Below are 15,076 nucleotides of genomic sequence, written 5' to 3' on the forward strand. Positions count from 1 at the left end.
TCTGTACAGCTCATTCATTTTGAAATCTCTTAGAGGAAACAATAATAAAAAAATATAAACAAATTTTGGGGACAAAGGAAAAATTAGAAGCCATTGTTTTGAAAATATGTGCAACTCATTCTAGTTCTTTGCCTTTGTCTTCTATTTTCTCTAGTGCCTGAAGAAAATTTTCTACCTATGACTTAAGTATCTGTTATATGGAATTAGCTTTATCTGTATTTTCTCCTTCTCCTATACGCTAAGATGGATGAAGTTAGCAGGAGAGCGTAAAACAGGCAAAATACTGCCTACTCTTTAACAAAAGAGAAGTTGAGTTTCTTACTGCAAGCACGCATATTAATGCAACCTGACTACAAGTTAGGACTTTTCCTTCTTAAATTACAGCTGCAAAAACAAACATCACAGTCATATTTTACTATTATGCAGAAAGGAAATCTGAAGTGTTACTTTTTTGGTCAGAATTATTAATTTAATTGTGACAAGAAGAACCTTGACAATCAAAGGTCAAGCGAAACTGGTTTGCTAAAAGTACTCTTAGGGGAAAAAAACAAAACACCAAACAAACCTCTAATAAAATAGTGGAAGCAATAATCAGATTAAATTATTTGTTACATTGCTGTATTTCAAGAAATATCTCAACAACAAAAGAACTAGTAGTAAAAGAAAAATGATATCACATAGAAGGCTTTTCTTCAAACCATTCTCTCCTCAAGCATTGTCTATGTCATTCCTGTAAGTTCAGAGCTGCCAAAATCTGATATTAACAAAGCCTTCTGCTCAGTCAAATACACAAATTTCTTCTTTTCCAATATCAACATCCTTCTCCTATTCTGCAGAAGTACAAGCATTACTTATTTCCCCTCAGTATAATTAATATATCCTTTAATGAAGTCTTACCTAAAAATTCTCTAGACTAACTCTTTTAGTCCTCAGCCTTGCTTGCATCTACTCCACCAAGACTCTTCACTTAAAATCCTAACTCTACCCACTGTAAAGGTCATAATGCTCTTTTATCTACTCACCATGTTTCCTTGTCTGTTTTTTAGTGTGATATTCTTACCAAGCCAAGCAAATAGCAAACACACACTGTGATTTCGCATTATGCATAGCTTATATCAACTTACAATGAGAAGAGGTACCCTACACTCACCTGTTTATGTCTTCAGTATTAGGCACTTGTTTTGTCCTAATGCACGTGAAAGGTATTTATCATGTACAATAAAGATGTTAATGTCAGACAGCTGACCTCCTGCAGGGTCAGAAGGACAGGGGGAATGGAAAATTAGTAGATTTCAATTGCCTGACTTCCAACAAGCATCAACTTCAAGAAAATCCCAGATGTCATTTATTTCTAGGAACTAGCAACTGCTTTTTCCATCTGTACAGGACACTTAATGTAAGCTCCAGCAGCCCAACCTGCATAAATTCCTAATGTTAGGCTTTTTCTTCTCATCAAGGCATCCCTAAGTCGCAATGAAAAAATCCATGGATGTCTGGCTAGTCTACCAAGTCTATATTTCAAAAGGAGATGGATCAAACCTTGATCAACACAATTCCTTGTTATGGTTACCAAACATTTTCACAGAACAAAAAGACCTTGGAAAAAGCTCAGTCAAGGTTACAAATGTGTAAGAATAATGAAGGCACAGTCAGTTGCCTCACCTGCTCTCTACAAACCAAATCAACATGAAGGAGGGGACTAAGAAAAGTCTATCTCCTGTGTGCAATAAATGTTCTGCTGAACTTGCACACCACTTCAAGAGGCTGTCAGATTTGTTGACTTGTGTACGAAGACCTGTAATGGTGTTTCAAACATTTAAATAACTCAAATGGTGCAGACATCTCCATCCTTATTTTTTTTTCTGTTTTCCTTTTCCATCCCCTCAGTTTTCTTGCCATATGGCTATAAATGCTTATATATAAGCTAAAAGCTTACAGAACTTCTTTCTTTGGGTGGGCCAATGCGCTAAACCAGGACTTGGTGACTTCACTCAAAAGCATCCCAGTAAACACAAATCATGAAATCTGTGTAACTGCATTCCAAACTACTTTGGAGTACTTTTAAATCTGTTTCTAGTGCTCTTTTTCTGTTAATTACTTTACCACTGTGACGGTACTTAAAGCAATTAATAGAATAGCAGGCTCTTCTGACAGTTATTTCTGTGTATTGCTAGCACATTTGCTCTTCCTTTAAGGAAGCTTATGTCTCTCATCCATTGGCAGATTTTTTTTTGCTAGTAACACAATGAATTGTAACCAGGGATGCCATGTAGATCTAGGTAACACCATGTTTTTGAACTTGTAAGATAAACTACTGTAAGGCTTAATTTTCAGATGCTTTCTCTTTTTTGTTGGTTTGGGTTTTGGTTGTTTTTTTTTAATTCAGATTTAACATCTGCACACTTACTCTTTTCTTAAGATAACAATTGGTACAAACTGCATAAAGAAATAGAAATATTTCGAAGTATATATGATCAGGGTAAAAGCCCTTCCTACAGTCAGATTTGAAAAATGGTTGGTACCAAGAAATGGTAATTCCCATTTGTAAACATGTTTTACATTATTCAAGATGATGAAGAAATGGTGCTTGCTCAAGGTTTATAAAAAAATAATTGTATTTCTTTTTTGTTCACTGTTTCCTTCACTAAAGCAAAGATTTCCTTATACATTCTGTATTCAGGATTTCTGATAATATATTAAAAAATTATGTGCATACATACTATGAAGATGTGCCATGTATGGTTTCTAGGAACCAATAGAATGATATATATATAGAAATAGATATTCTTCTCAAAATGAATAGAACAAGACTTTGTAATAGCTGAAAGAATGCTGGTAATTCAACAAGTTACTGCCAGGGATGGTTGGGCTCCATAGCCTCTTTAAAAACAAACAAAGTCTAAGGGAATTGTCTCTAAAAATAAATTGTTTGTGCTGTTATTTTAAACTTCATATTTATTGTCTCATGTTTATTTCACAAAATAGCTATGTGCTGATTGATGATAATGCATCATTCATCCAAGTACAATTATTTTAACTAGCCATACATAAACAAACAGTTAAATAGTTACATTGGTTAAGCTACAATTGACATGATCTGTCACAACTAGATCTGTTAAACTACAGCAAATCAATATTTTTGTATTTGAAGATGATCAGCACAGGAACACATCCTACCTAACAGAAGAAATTGATGCTATCTAAAATGAAAATTCATTTTCTTATGACAAAGATAAAGGAATATTTTGCATAAATTCACAGCAATCTCAGGTTTCTAACCATGCCTAGGGGAAAAAAAAAAAATTTCATATTCTCCTACACTCTGATGCTTTTCAAAGAAAAACTGAAGCAGTTTGAGTTGAAATTTTAAAGGAGAAAATTAATGTTATTTTATTTAAAATATCTCTAAAGGTATTCTATTTTATTTCTGTCTCAAATATAAAATTATATACTAACTGAACTGTATGGCAGGGAAGTTATGTGATTCAGAACATAATGTCTGTATGTGTGGATGTATGTGTATATCTATGTGTAAACAAAAACAAAACCCACAGCTGCTATGAAGTTGAGCAAAGATATTTAAAACAGCAAAGTTAAAGAGCGAAGTTTAAAATCTCACCTTAAAAAATTAGTTAGAAACACTCTTGTATTTGAAGCCACTACCTTCAGGTGTGCAATGCCATAGCAAGGGCAATGGAGCTAAATACAGGACTGAACAATAATCTGACTCCTCCCTCCATCCGTCCCTCCGTCCCTTCCTCCCTCCCTCCCTTCCTTCCTTCCTCCCTCCCTTCCTTCCTCCTTTCCTCCCTGCCTGCCTTCCTGCCTTCCTTCCTTCCTTCCTGCCTTCCTTCCTTCCACCAGAAAATTCTATATGCTTCACTATATTTCAGTCTTCATCTCTGTCTAAAATGATAGATTCTGTGTGATCAATAGAAACAGTTGAAGCTTCTCAAGCAGATGCTCAGGTTTGTCACTGATGGGGCTGCAAATAGATTTGAACCATCTCCATAGTTGCTGTTATTCCCAGTTTGAACCTGGCAGTCAGATCTGAATTTGAAACTTCAGAGATTAACATCATTGAGTGAACTATAGGCAGTATTTTTATGGCTAAAACATAATGAATTTATTTCAAGTGTTAAAGTTGGAGAAGGTTTTTTATCTGTAATGTAATTCATAATGCATTATTTAAACTTCTGTTGTTACCTATTTCTGTCTGGATCTTATGCTTATTTTATAGGTGCTCTCATGTTTTTGAACAAGACTTCATTGCTTGTATGCATTTTTCTCCAGTAAATATTTCAGCTTACCAAAGCAATTAATGTTCGTAAACATCCAAACACATAAGTCTGCAGAAAGACTCACCTACAGAAAAGTAAATGGTCTTCTACCACCATCATTATTAAGGACAAATGGAGGACAAAGGAAGATGTCTGATTTCTACAAGGGAAAATACATTACTTCTAGCTCTAAAGTGAGAATTTCTAGTTAGAGATGTAAAGGCAACCTCATTTTAAAACATGAGTTTTAAAACAACAAAGTCATTAGTAAGAGCATATTCAGCTTCAGAAACATGTCTGAATTGCTACATACACTATATGTGGTGATAAAGATCATTTCTGAACACCATTTAGTTGACATAGCAATACAAAACTCTGACTGAATGTATCATAAAATCCTATTTCGTCTTTTGTAATATACCGCATTTTAGCACTTCAGCATAAATCCCAGCCCAGCCTTCCTCTTGGGCCCCATTGACCCGAGCTGATGTTAGGTTGGGCTATTACTGGAGATACGGTAATAGAAGTTTCGAGGCAGGGAAGGAAAAGATGGAAACATGCAGGAAATGCCAGTTTGAACACAACAATGTTTCAGCTTTTTTGCAGCATCAAAGGAGGGAGAAAGTTTGACAGAAACTACTCAGTACTTACTGTTATGCCAGGTATATACATACACATAATTTCTGGGAGTTTGAGTTGAATATATACATTAACCCTTTGTGCAACTTGACTAGTTATATTTACTGTCCATATATGATAAACAACAAGCAACCATATGATGCATGTGAAAGACTTAATATACATTGCGCTTCCTTAAAATTGCAGCACGAAGAATGCAGAAGTGCTGTGCCTGAAACAAACTATTTTCTTCCTCGAAAGCAGGGCATAAGCCCATACATTTCCCACTGATCAGCTCATAGTCCTTGTATTGACCATAGTAATCTGAAAGCTATTTCTAGCTGACTATCTCCAATTCTCCAGCTATGGGTGTGCAGCAGTGCCTTGAAAATAAGGCTCAGTCTTGATTTTCTCAATTCCTTTATGGCAGCCAGCTTCCCATAGGAAGAAAAGCAGGGAAAAGAAATTAAAGGCAAGAGTATTGCGAACAGTAATGAATGAGGATGAAGGTCATTTCTTTGCCTCTGAAGGAAAAAGAGCCAGCCTTCACTATCATCCCTAGGTTAATTTCACTGAAAATGTGAATGTTTTTACTCAATGAAACTCCATGTTTCTACTGCAATGTAGTCACTGTAGAAATTAGCTTGGTCCACTAACTACTGTTTTAATATTGTTCATTTAGTGCCATACAGTCTGTTCCAGTATGTTGTTCTGCACGTATCCCCTGCAATAGTTATAATTTTTCTTCCTTGCTGTTGGCACAGGTAGCAAAGGCACAGAACTATGAAGTAAGGAGCTTCTGAGCAAAGAAAATAGTAAGTACTGATCTGGTCCACCCCTTCAAATAAGCTTGAAATAAAAGCTAGGCAGAGCCATTTATTCGAAGCGCAGTTCTGCTTTTGCCCATTTACCCTTTACTGCTTGCCCTCATTACCTCATAGGTACATCTCCCTGCTTTCCTACTCAAGTTATTGCAAGCATCACATTGAACATGTTTGCTACTACATAATTTTAAGCCTCTTAACTGAGCTTCTCAATTGGGTCTTCGAAACTAAAATAGCTTATAACACAATTCTGAAGGCATTCAAAGGCCTGATCATTAAAATAAACAAAAATTTCAAATCTGTAAGAAAAAACTCCTAAATCCCATCCCTGCAATCTTCACTTTGTTCCTTGAAAGAAATTACAGTTCTTGTTCACTAATCTCTCTCCAGATTCTTTGGTATATTCTACCAGTATCCAAACACAGAGTGGCAGTGGGGCTGAGTATTCTGATTTTAGTGATAAGACTAAAGAGCTGTAAAGAGCAGTAGACAGCTACTTGATGTGAGAGGTTTTCCTAGATATTTCTGTAACAATAACTGTGGAAGTACAGTTAGATTACACAGTTTTGACAGATGGCGCCAGTTCAGCCCTTATATTTTTTGTCAGATGATCACTTTATAGTGTAAGAATCTGAAGGAACAAGGGAAAAAAAGGGAACCGTTATATTGCTGAGTAATTCAGTTTATCTATTTCAGTTTAAAATACCAAATACATGTTTATCTTGGGAACAAAAAGTATTATGTTTTAAACTTGCTTCTAAATGGGCATTCAAAACTAGTTGAAAGTAACTTTTGACTGTATGCACAAAACAGGCATAAAAGAATATATTCCTCTGATACTGAAGTGAGGATTGTGTTTTCTACCAATAACCATCTTAATCATACACTTGAAAGGTTCCATCCAACAAGTCTAAAACTGAAGCACTAATATAACAAGCACAGACTTCTTAGTACCAACCCTTTAACCAATACTTGCTTATTTTAGTGGGTCTTCTCAAGGTGAAAGGTTCATAAGAGTATGCAGAATCACAAGCTAATTAGCACTGTATTTTTTAAAATCTATAATCAATCTGCATGTATAAGCGCTGACAACTTGAAATTGTGTGCTAAGAAAGCAGAATGTAGTTTAAAGCAATTAGAATATGCCCTCACCTACCTCCAGATTAGAAAGAAATCCATTTAGAAAAAGCAAGAATACAGGTTGACACGATAAACACATTTGAAAGTACGTCTGATTATCTAAATTCAACATTTATCTATACTTGCTGGAAAGTGCAATGTCAAATATTTAAGGTATTCTTTTTCTAAACAGAGGGGATTAATTATGGTATTTTAATTAGCACTATGAAATAATTGACAAAACTTGCCATTTTCATGGCTACTGTTGCACACTTGTCTGAAAAAATATTAAGCTAAACATAACTAAATATTTTCTTTAAGTAGCTTAGCATGTAGTTTTTTGTTTTTCTTTTAATGAAAACCATAATCAGAAGAAGAACCATGTTCAAAATGCTATTGAACAAATGATGTGATATAAAACATCTTACAGGTTATGTAAAGAGCTCAAAGAACAGATGTTTTTGAAAACACATAATCAGGTAAAAATATCCTTCACCACACAAAACAGAGAACATTCCATGTCTGACCCCTGCCTCCAAAAAAAAGTAGTAGACACTAAATATCTCCAGGTGCTGGTAAAACAATTTCCTTATTTTCCTTGCAACATTGGAATAGCTTCATCGTGCTTTCCTTTTCTAGCCACTCAGTTGCTTTACCCTTTCTTTTTGATTTTTTTTCTGTTGTGTATGAGTAGCAAGACCATTTTTATAGAAATGCATACAGAGAGGAACACTGCTTCATCTGTTCAATTAGCTGCAATAACCAATTGTCTCAAACCTTTGAACAATTAGTAGCAACACTTCTCTGTACTTTCTGTGTACAGATTCAAATTTGCATAATTTCACATCAAATGAAAATCTAGTATAAGGCTGTGAGAATATGAAAGTGCCTGGATGATCTTTTTGACCGCAAAGGGCTGGAAACGATATCTCAGTGCAAACCATTTTAAAGATGCAGAATGAAGCTGAACACCTGTTTCAGAAAGGAGGAAGTAGATTCTAGTCCAATTTATGGTGATAAAGTTTGATGCATCAGAAGGTTAAATACCTTTGGAAGATATCTGGCACCCAGCCTCTATTATCAGGTTAAGCCAGATGTGATTCTAGAGGATGTATATCTGTAAAAATGCTGAAATTTCACCTTCCATTTTCCTTGATGCAACTACATCAAATTTTTTACAGAAATAAGTGAATTAAATTAAACCATTTAATAAAATCCATAAAAAATTAAATCTGAATGAGAAAAATCCCAACTTTTTACTCTAGGATAGTGACTGTAAGAGTTAAACCAGAATCAGAAGCAGGAACACATGACTTATGCATCCAGTCCCACCTATCTTAAAAATTATAAATTTTGCTGTAAATGACCTAAATTTATTAAAAAAAAAAACAAAAACAAGCAAAAAAAAACCCAAAACACCCAACAATTTAAAATGTTCAAGACATTCAGTGGTAATTTCTACTTAAGCATGAAATGCTTCAGGGAAGGGAATAGCGGAAAGAGATGAAAAAGGAACATGCTCAGAAAACATTTTTCTTTGGCACAAAAGTCTCACTATTAAGAGACTTGCTTCATATCTGGTTCATTAAAATGCAGTATATTAAAATATAATACCTTATAACACATGCATAGAGCCCACTGTCTTGTACCACTGTCGGTCGGAACCAAATGGAGTCTTCTTCTTTGCTCATTCTAGTTCCATCAAAAGCTATAGGTTCCTCAAAATCTCCAGGTCCGGAGCTTTTGTACCACATCAAACTAAGTCCAGCACTTTGGGCTAGGGAGTAATTAGCTCTAATATATCCATAAAAGAGTGCACATTTTATACGAACAGGTTCTCCCACTAGAACTTGATATTTCTTGTAATCCACAGACCAGTCAGTGCATCCATCAGCTAAAAGAGAAGAGAAAACAACAAGAGATTATCAAAGGTGTCAGCACTGTTCACACAGCAACCTTTATCGTGGGGAAACATTGCATTTGAGAAAAGGTCCATTGAGTGACTAGCACTATTCTTTTGATCCCTGAAAAATTAACTGCATTTTCACACCATTAATGTCATGTACTTGTCCACACAGAACAGAGTTATGAGATTTTGTGTTAAATGTAGATAATTTCTGAGATAACTGAACAATTGCTCTCTTTTCTTTTGTGGAACTCCAGCATGACTGGTTATAAAATACTGGAGTAAAATTAGTGCAACACAGAGGCCATGTGGTACACAGGGTGTCATAATCTGTAAATTGCATCAATCAAATACCTTCAGGATAACCATGTAACTGAAAGGTGTTACTCAGCCTCAGAAGATGTTAGGACAAGGAGCTGTGGCCTGAACCGAAAAGTGTGAAAGTCTAGGTTATATTTGAAGGAGGAGAAGCAACTATCTTAACAATAAGAGCAAAAAGAGAGAATGTGCAAAAAAATACTGCCAGGAAAATACCTGTCAGTATTTTTAATGGCTTATTCAAGAGCAAGTTAAGCAGACTTTACTTGGATTTCCTGGTTTTCTAGAAGTGAATTACAAATTAATTTGAATTAATAATATTTTTGTTTTTTCCTGTTCTGATTAGCAAAAATTCTAGAATAATTTTCATATTCGCCACCAGTTGAATAATGTCAATCACTATCAATAATCAATACTATCCCACATTATTTATTGCACAGTATTATATCCTAACAGTTATTATTGTTTACCAGAAAGAAATACTGGATTTGTTTGACTTTCTCAACCCCACCAACAAATCCAAATGCCAAAACCAAAAAACCACTCAAATTCCTTCCCTCTTCCCCGTTATTTTGAGCTAAGAATACAAAAATGACAAATGAGAACAGATACCTTCTACAACGACTTCCTTAACAAAAGGCTATGGATTTTTTCTTAAGGAATTTCAACCATGGAAATTTACCATGAGGTTCATTCACTTAAAAGCTTGGTGTCCAGCCTGAGATAGTTAATCAGGCCCCCGATCCAGTCAGTAGAACGCAGTCAGTACATCCAAAGGACAATTTATTTCATCTTAAAATTCATATCTGTGACTCATATAAATATTTGGTCTTTGAATTTGTCACTTCTTTTTATTAACTTTAAAAGAGCTTGGACAGCTAGCTAGCTTAGAAAATCAATTTTCAAAAAGCTGAAGTCACATCAAATGCCTCTCACCCTAGAGTTGGTTGAATACTGACTTTAGCAGAGAATTCAAGCTTCTATGCAAGATAAAGCAGTACTAGCACTTTAAACATAGGCAATGTTTTCATCCCTTATTTGGGAGAATAGCATGCCAGTCAGCGATTTTTGAGATTTACATTTGGATAATACCACAGTACTTATTATGCATAGCAAAATAAGAAAGACACAAATATCTCCACACACCACTATGTAAGTAATAAGCTAAATTGATACAACATTGAAAGATGGAGGAAAAAAAGAAAAAAAACCTTTAGAATCAATTTGCATTGTGAACAGAATTCACATAGGGAAATATTTAATATATCTTTGGATTGTCTCCTCCTGCATTTACTTGTAAAACCAGGAAGGGACAATAATATGACCCTGTTCCAATTTTCCTACCCAACATTCCCTAAAAATTAGTAACCTTTACAAGGCCCTCATAAGATATAGATGTACTTTTACAGAAATTGAAGTGAATGGAGACAAGGCTACGCTATTAGCTTCCCCATAGGACTCAAGAAACTGACTTCCATTTATTTCAGAATTCATTTAAATCTTTGATCATTTCATTTTTTACCTTTCTGAAAGAGCATTCTCTCTCTGATCTGATTCTATTTCTCTCTGCTTCTAAATCCCCGTGCCAAAAATGAATTAACAGGCACTTCTAAGCAGTGTTAATTCCATTACGTAAGTTTCCAGGTAATAGCTTCTTCATCATACTTTATTATCAAACTGTAATCTTGCCTTTCAATGCCTAATTAAGTTAGTACACTTTGGTTTATAATATTAGTCTGCTAGTCATGTTTTCTCTCTCAGGATATTCAGTTCTAAGTGTTCCCGGTTCCTTGAGCTTGATGAATCCATGAGAACATATTGCAGAATAACACCAATTCTGTTCCAAGCCTTTGTACTGACTGAAGGATTATCTATGCAGAGCAAATATCCTTGACTTTATTTCAGCATGTTATTCCTCATAAAAAAGTGCTAAGTGTAGTCGAGTTTAGTAGGGTTAGGCAAACATGCTAGTAGGTATTCTATACCCACATGCAAAAACAGAGACAGCATTACCAAGCTTCTGAAAATTATCATTATCAAAGTTCAGTTCCTGAGTTTTCAGAAGAATGTCAACAATAGATCGAATATGTTGGCTTTGTATTTACATTAATGCTCTGTGAAGTAATTATTTCAAATATATAAATTGGATGCCATTTCTGTGGAAAAAAAATACAAATTAAAACCTCCTAAATTCCTAAATTGTCTAAAATTTCTCATTAAGGCTTCATTTTGCAATGTACAACCGATATCACATTTTAAGGTAACTATCTGCTGAACTATTTGGTCATTTGTTGACAGTAACCACATCAGTATGTCCCCCCAAATAGCTTAAGAGAGTATCAACTCAAGCAGATATAAATACTGGCATGCTCGTAATATTACGGATATGTATTATGTTTTATCTAGTGGTATACCCCAGGGGTCAATACTGGGTCCAGTCCTGTTTAACATCTTCAGTAATGATCTGGATGATGGGGCAGACTGTACCTTCAGCAAGTTTGCTGATGACACAAAACTGAAAGGAGTGGCTGATACACCCGCAAGTCACACTGCCATCCAGAGGGTCCTAAACAGGGTAAAGAAATGGGCTGACAGGAACCTCATTAAGTTCAACAAGGAGAAGTGCAAAGTCCTGCACCTGGGGAGGAACAACCACAACCACCAAGATGTGCTGGGGGATACCCAGCTGGAAAGCACCTTGGCAGAAAAGGACCTGACGGTCCTGAGGAACACCAAGTTGAATATGAACCAGAGATGTGCCCTTGCGGCAAAAAGAAACGTATGCTGAGCTACATTAGTCACAGTATTGCATTAGTCAAAGTACTGCCAGCAGGTCAAGGGAGGTGATCCTTCCTCTCAGGACCAGTGAGGCCACACCTGGAGTACTGTGTCCAGTTCTGGGCTCCTAAATACGAGAGAGACATGGACAGACTGGAGAGAGTCCAACAAAGGGCCACAAAGATGATTAAGGGACTGGAGCTTCTCTCCTATGAGCACAGGCTGGGACCTGAGACTGTTTAGCCTAGTGAAGAGAAGGGATCTTATTAATGAACATAAATAACTGAAGGGAGGGTGCAAAGAGGACAGAGCCAGGCTCTTTTCACTGGTGCCCAGAGACAGGACAAGTGGCCATGGGCACAATTGAAACACAGGAGGCTATTTCTGAACATTGGGAAGCACTTTTTTATTCTAAGCGTGACTCAGGATTGGAACAGGTTTCCTAGGCAGGTTGTGGAGTATATCTCTATATTTTTATTATATTATCTCTGTATATTATAGATAGCTATATGGAATGTTGATAATAGAGATAATATAATGTAAGAATAATATAATGTACAATATAAAATATAATGTATATAATATATATAATTTATATGAATATATTATATCCTTGAACATATTCAAAAGCCAGCTAAACATGGTGCTAGACAACCGTTTCTAGGTGGCCCTGCTTGAGCAGGGTGGTTAGACCAGATGATCTCCAGAGATCCCCTCCAAACTCAACCATTCTGTAATTCTGTGATTTATTACAGTTACATTCAGTGATAATCTTAAGGAAACGTGTCCTCTTCTCAACCTAGTCTTTCAATGAAGTGAACATGATAGTGTTTCTCTTCCTGCTTACAGAAATATTATAGCAGTTAAACTCTGCCAACGCTGACATTCAAGTTACTTACAACTGTGTTAACCTTATTACAGCTGGAAAGTTTAATACCTTAAAAATCTTCCAGGAAATACCTCATACTACTGCTCAGCCAATGTGCCTTCATCCAGGAAAAGGTGATAATGCAATTTTGACAGATATAACAGAAGTTCATCATTCTCATCACAAGACACAGACACCCTTCTGTGATATTTTGTGATAACAGTGATATTTCAGGAGATAACTGTCTTTCTGTGCTTAGAATGCTCCTATTCCACTGTAACTGAGGAATATAAATGGGCGCTTAAAACCAAATAATGGAAAGAAAAGTAGACTGTCATATCCTTAAAAATGAGATTACTGTGAACATTCAGAGAGATGACAGCATGCATGCACTGTAACTGACATTTCCTATGTTCACTCTGCATGTGGTATATAGAGCACACACGCATTTTTCAGTCTCAGGAAACTTGGACAGGTCAGAAACCTAATTAAAATCCCGATTTCCAAATTCCTTGAAGCACATAAAGTTACATTTTCAAAGACTTAAGGACTAACTATATTCATAATGCCTTTTACATTCATAGAAGTCTAGATTTTTCTATTGACATTGGCACCTTAAAAATATTACATCTTTGCATATTAAACACTTGTGTTACGGCCTTCATAAATAAGAACAGAGGAGAGCAAAGGCTTAATGTTCATTCAGACTTGTTAATGTTAAATAGATTAGAGATTTCTATTCAGTTTTGTATTCTAACTGTGGTCTATTTCTCTTTTGACTGGATTTTCTTTCTTTTCTTTGAGTATAAGTCATTATTGTAAGGAACTGACCATAGAAAACACCTAGTGTTTTCTTAGTTATGGCTGCTACCAACACACAATCATCTTCTATATTTATGCTGGTTCACAACAACTGTGGGGAAAAAAAAATATACTCTAGACTTTTCAATGTTTTTAATTCTATTGTCACATCATCAAGCAGTCAATCATCTTTTATTTTATTTTATAAATTGGAAAATACTTGAATAATTCAACAGCTTTGATATTTCAGAACTGCCTTCAAATGAATGGTTGTAGTCTCTGATCTCTATTTTAATATGCTGCCAGTTATTGCTACACATAATAGCACAATACGGTGTCCAGGAGGAATATCATTCATTCATTTATTTCCTTGAGTGATTCCAGGGTATGAAACAAACCACACTACATCACTGTCCTAATAATGAGACAGTTCTGCTGGATAAACAAGCTTCTTGCAGGCTGTACCTGCTGATAGGATCCAGCACTCAGAATATTTAACTTTACTGAGAAGGTCTTCCCCTTCATTATTCAGGATCATATGTATTGCTTTCAAGGCACAATTCAGTGCTGAAAATGACAAAAAATTAAAGCTAATAGCTCCTGGGTCCACTGCTACAGCCTGGCATTATGCAAAAGCTCCAATTTAATTTATAGGTTTCACAGTTAGTAGAGCTCTTTAAGTTTCCAATACATTGGTGGAAATCTGAATTCCAGGCATCTAAACAATTTAGATCTGACAGATGAAAACAGTTCCAAAACATTTATAATAATAACAGTAAATTCTCCTAAATTTATTGCACTTAATAATATTTAATAAAATAAAAAAACCAGATTTTTTCCTGTTTATCTGTGGTTTTCTTTCTGTTCTTAATGTAATTACCTACAGAGAAGTTTACGCAATGTCACTGTGCCTTCTGTTTATTTGTCAGACACTTTGGGGTTTTCAAATGCATAGGCATTTGCAACCAAATCTGACAAAGAACTGATCTTATAAATTGTGTAAAGTGGGTACGTAAGCGAGAAAGCACCAGTTTTTGTTCCTAAAGCTGGGAACTTGTCAAGGAGGGCATTAGTGGATACAGAAATAAGATGTAGTATGTAGGGAGTGTAAATATGCTGGGTAGAGAAAGCGAACAAAGGATATGTTAGCAGTGCAGCTAAGACTTTTGCGTAGGGCGACAAAGTATGGGGCATAATCTGTCAAGAAAACAGGCTTCCCTTCACTGGTTGTTCATAAGACAACTTTTCCAACATTTATCAAGTGATGCATGACTCAAGATTATTTTCTTTAAAACAGTTTTCACAACAATATTTTACTATCAAAATCACAGTCTCTTCTGAATTATCAGTTTTTACCCTGGTTGTTTCTTCTTGCTTTTTGCTTGGACTAGCTAGCATTAGACAAAGGAAAAAAAAAAAACCAAGATTTTATCCTTTATAACATACTCATTACGGTGCCTGAGCCAATTAAGTCTATGGAACATAACACACGCTATTCTAGTGTGTGTTCTCATTATGAGGAAATGTGAAGATTGTCTATTTTTGGTTTGCATATCCTTTTATT

The 15,076-nt window shown here is 35.5% G+C and overlaps 1 protein-coding gene across 1 annotated transcript in view; it reads right to left on the minus strand.

The window, feature by feature from the left end:
- The window catches only part of IL1RAPL1 (interleukin 1 receptor accessory protein like 1), a 772,957-nt gene that overhangs the window by 344,434 nt on the left and 413,447 nt on the right, over positions 1-15,076 (minus strand). Inside the window, exon 3 of the mRNA XM_064444684.1 lies at positions 8,456-8,735. Within this exon, the coding sequence (XP_064300754.1) occupies positions 8,456-8,735 (280 nt within the window). The remainder of the gene's footprint in view (positions 1-8,455; positions 8,736-15,076) is intronic.

Source organism: Phalacrocorax carbo, chromosome 1 (genome assembly GCF_963921805.1).
Source record: "Phalacrocorax carbo chromosome 1, bPhaCar2.1, whole genome shotgun sequence".
In the NCBI taxonomy this organism is placed as follows: Eukaryota; Metazoa; Chordata; class Aves; order Suliformes; family Phalacrocoracidae; genus Phalacrocorax; species Phalacrocorax carbo.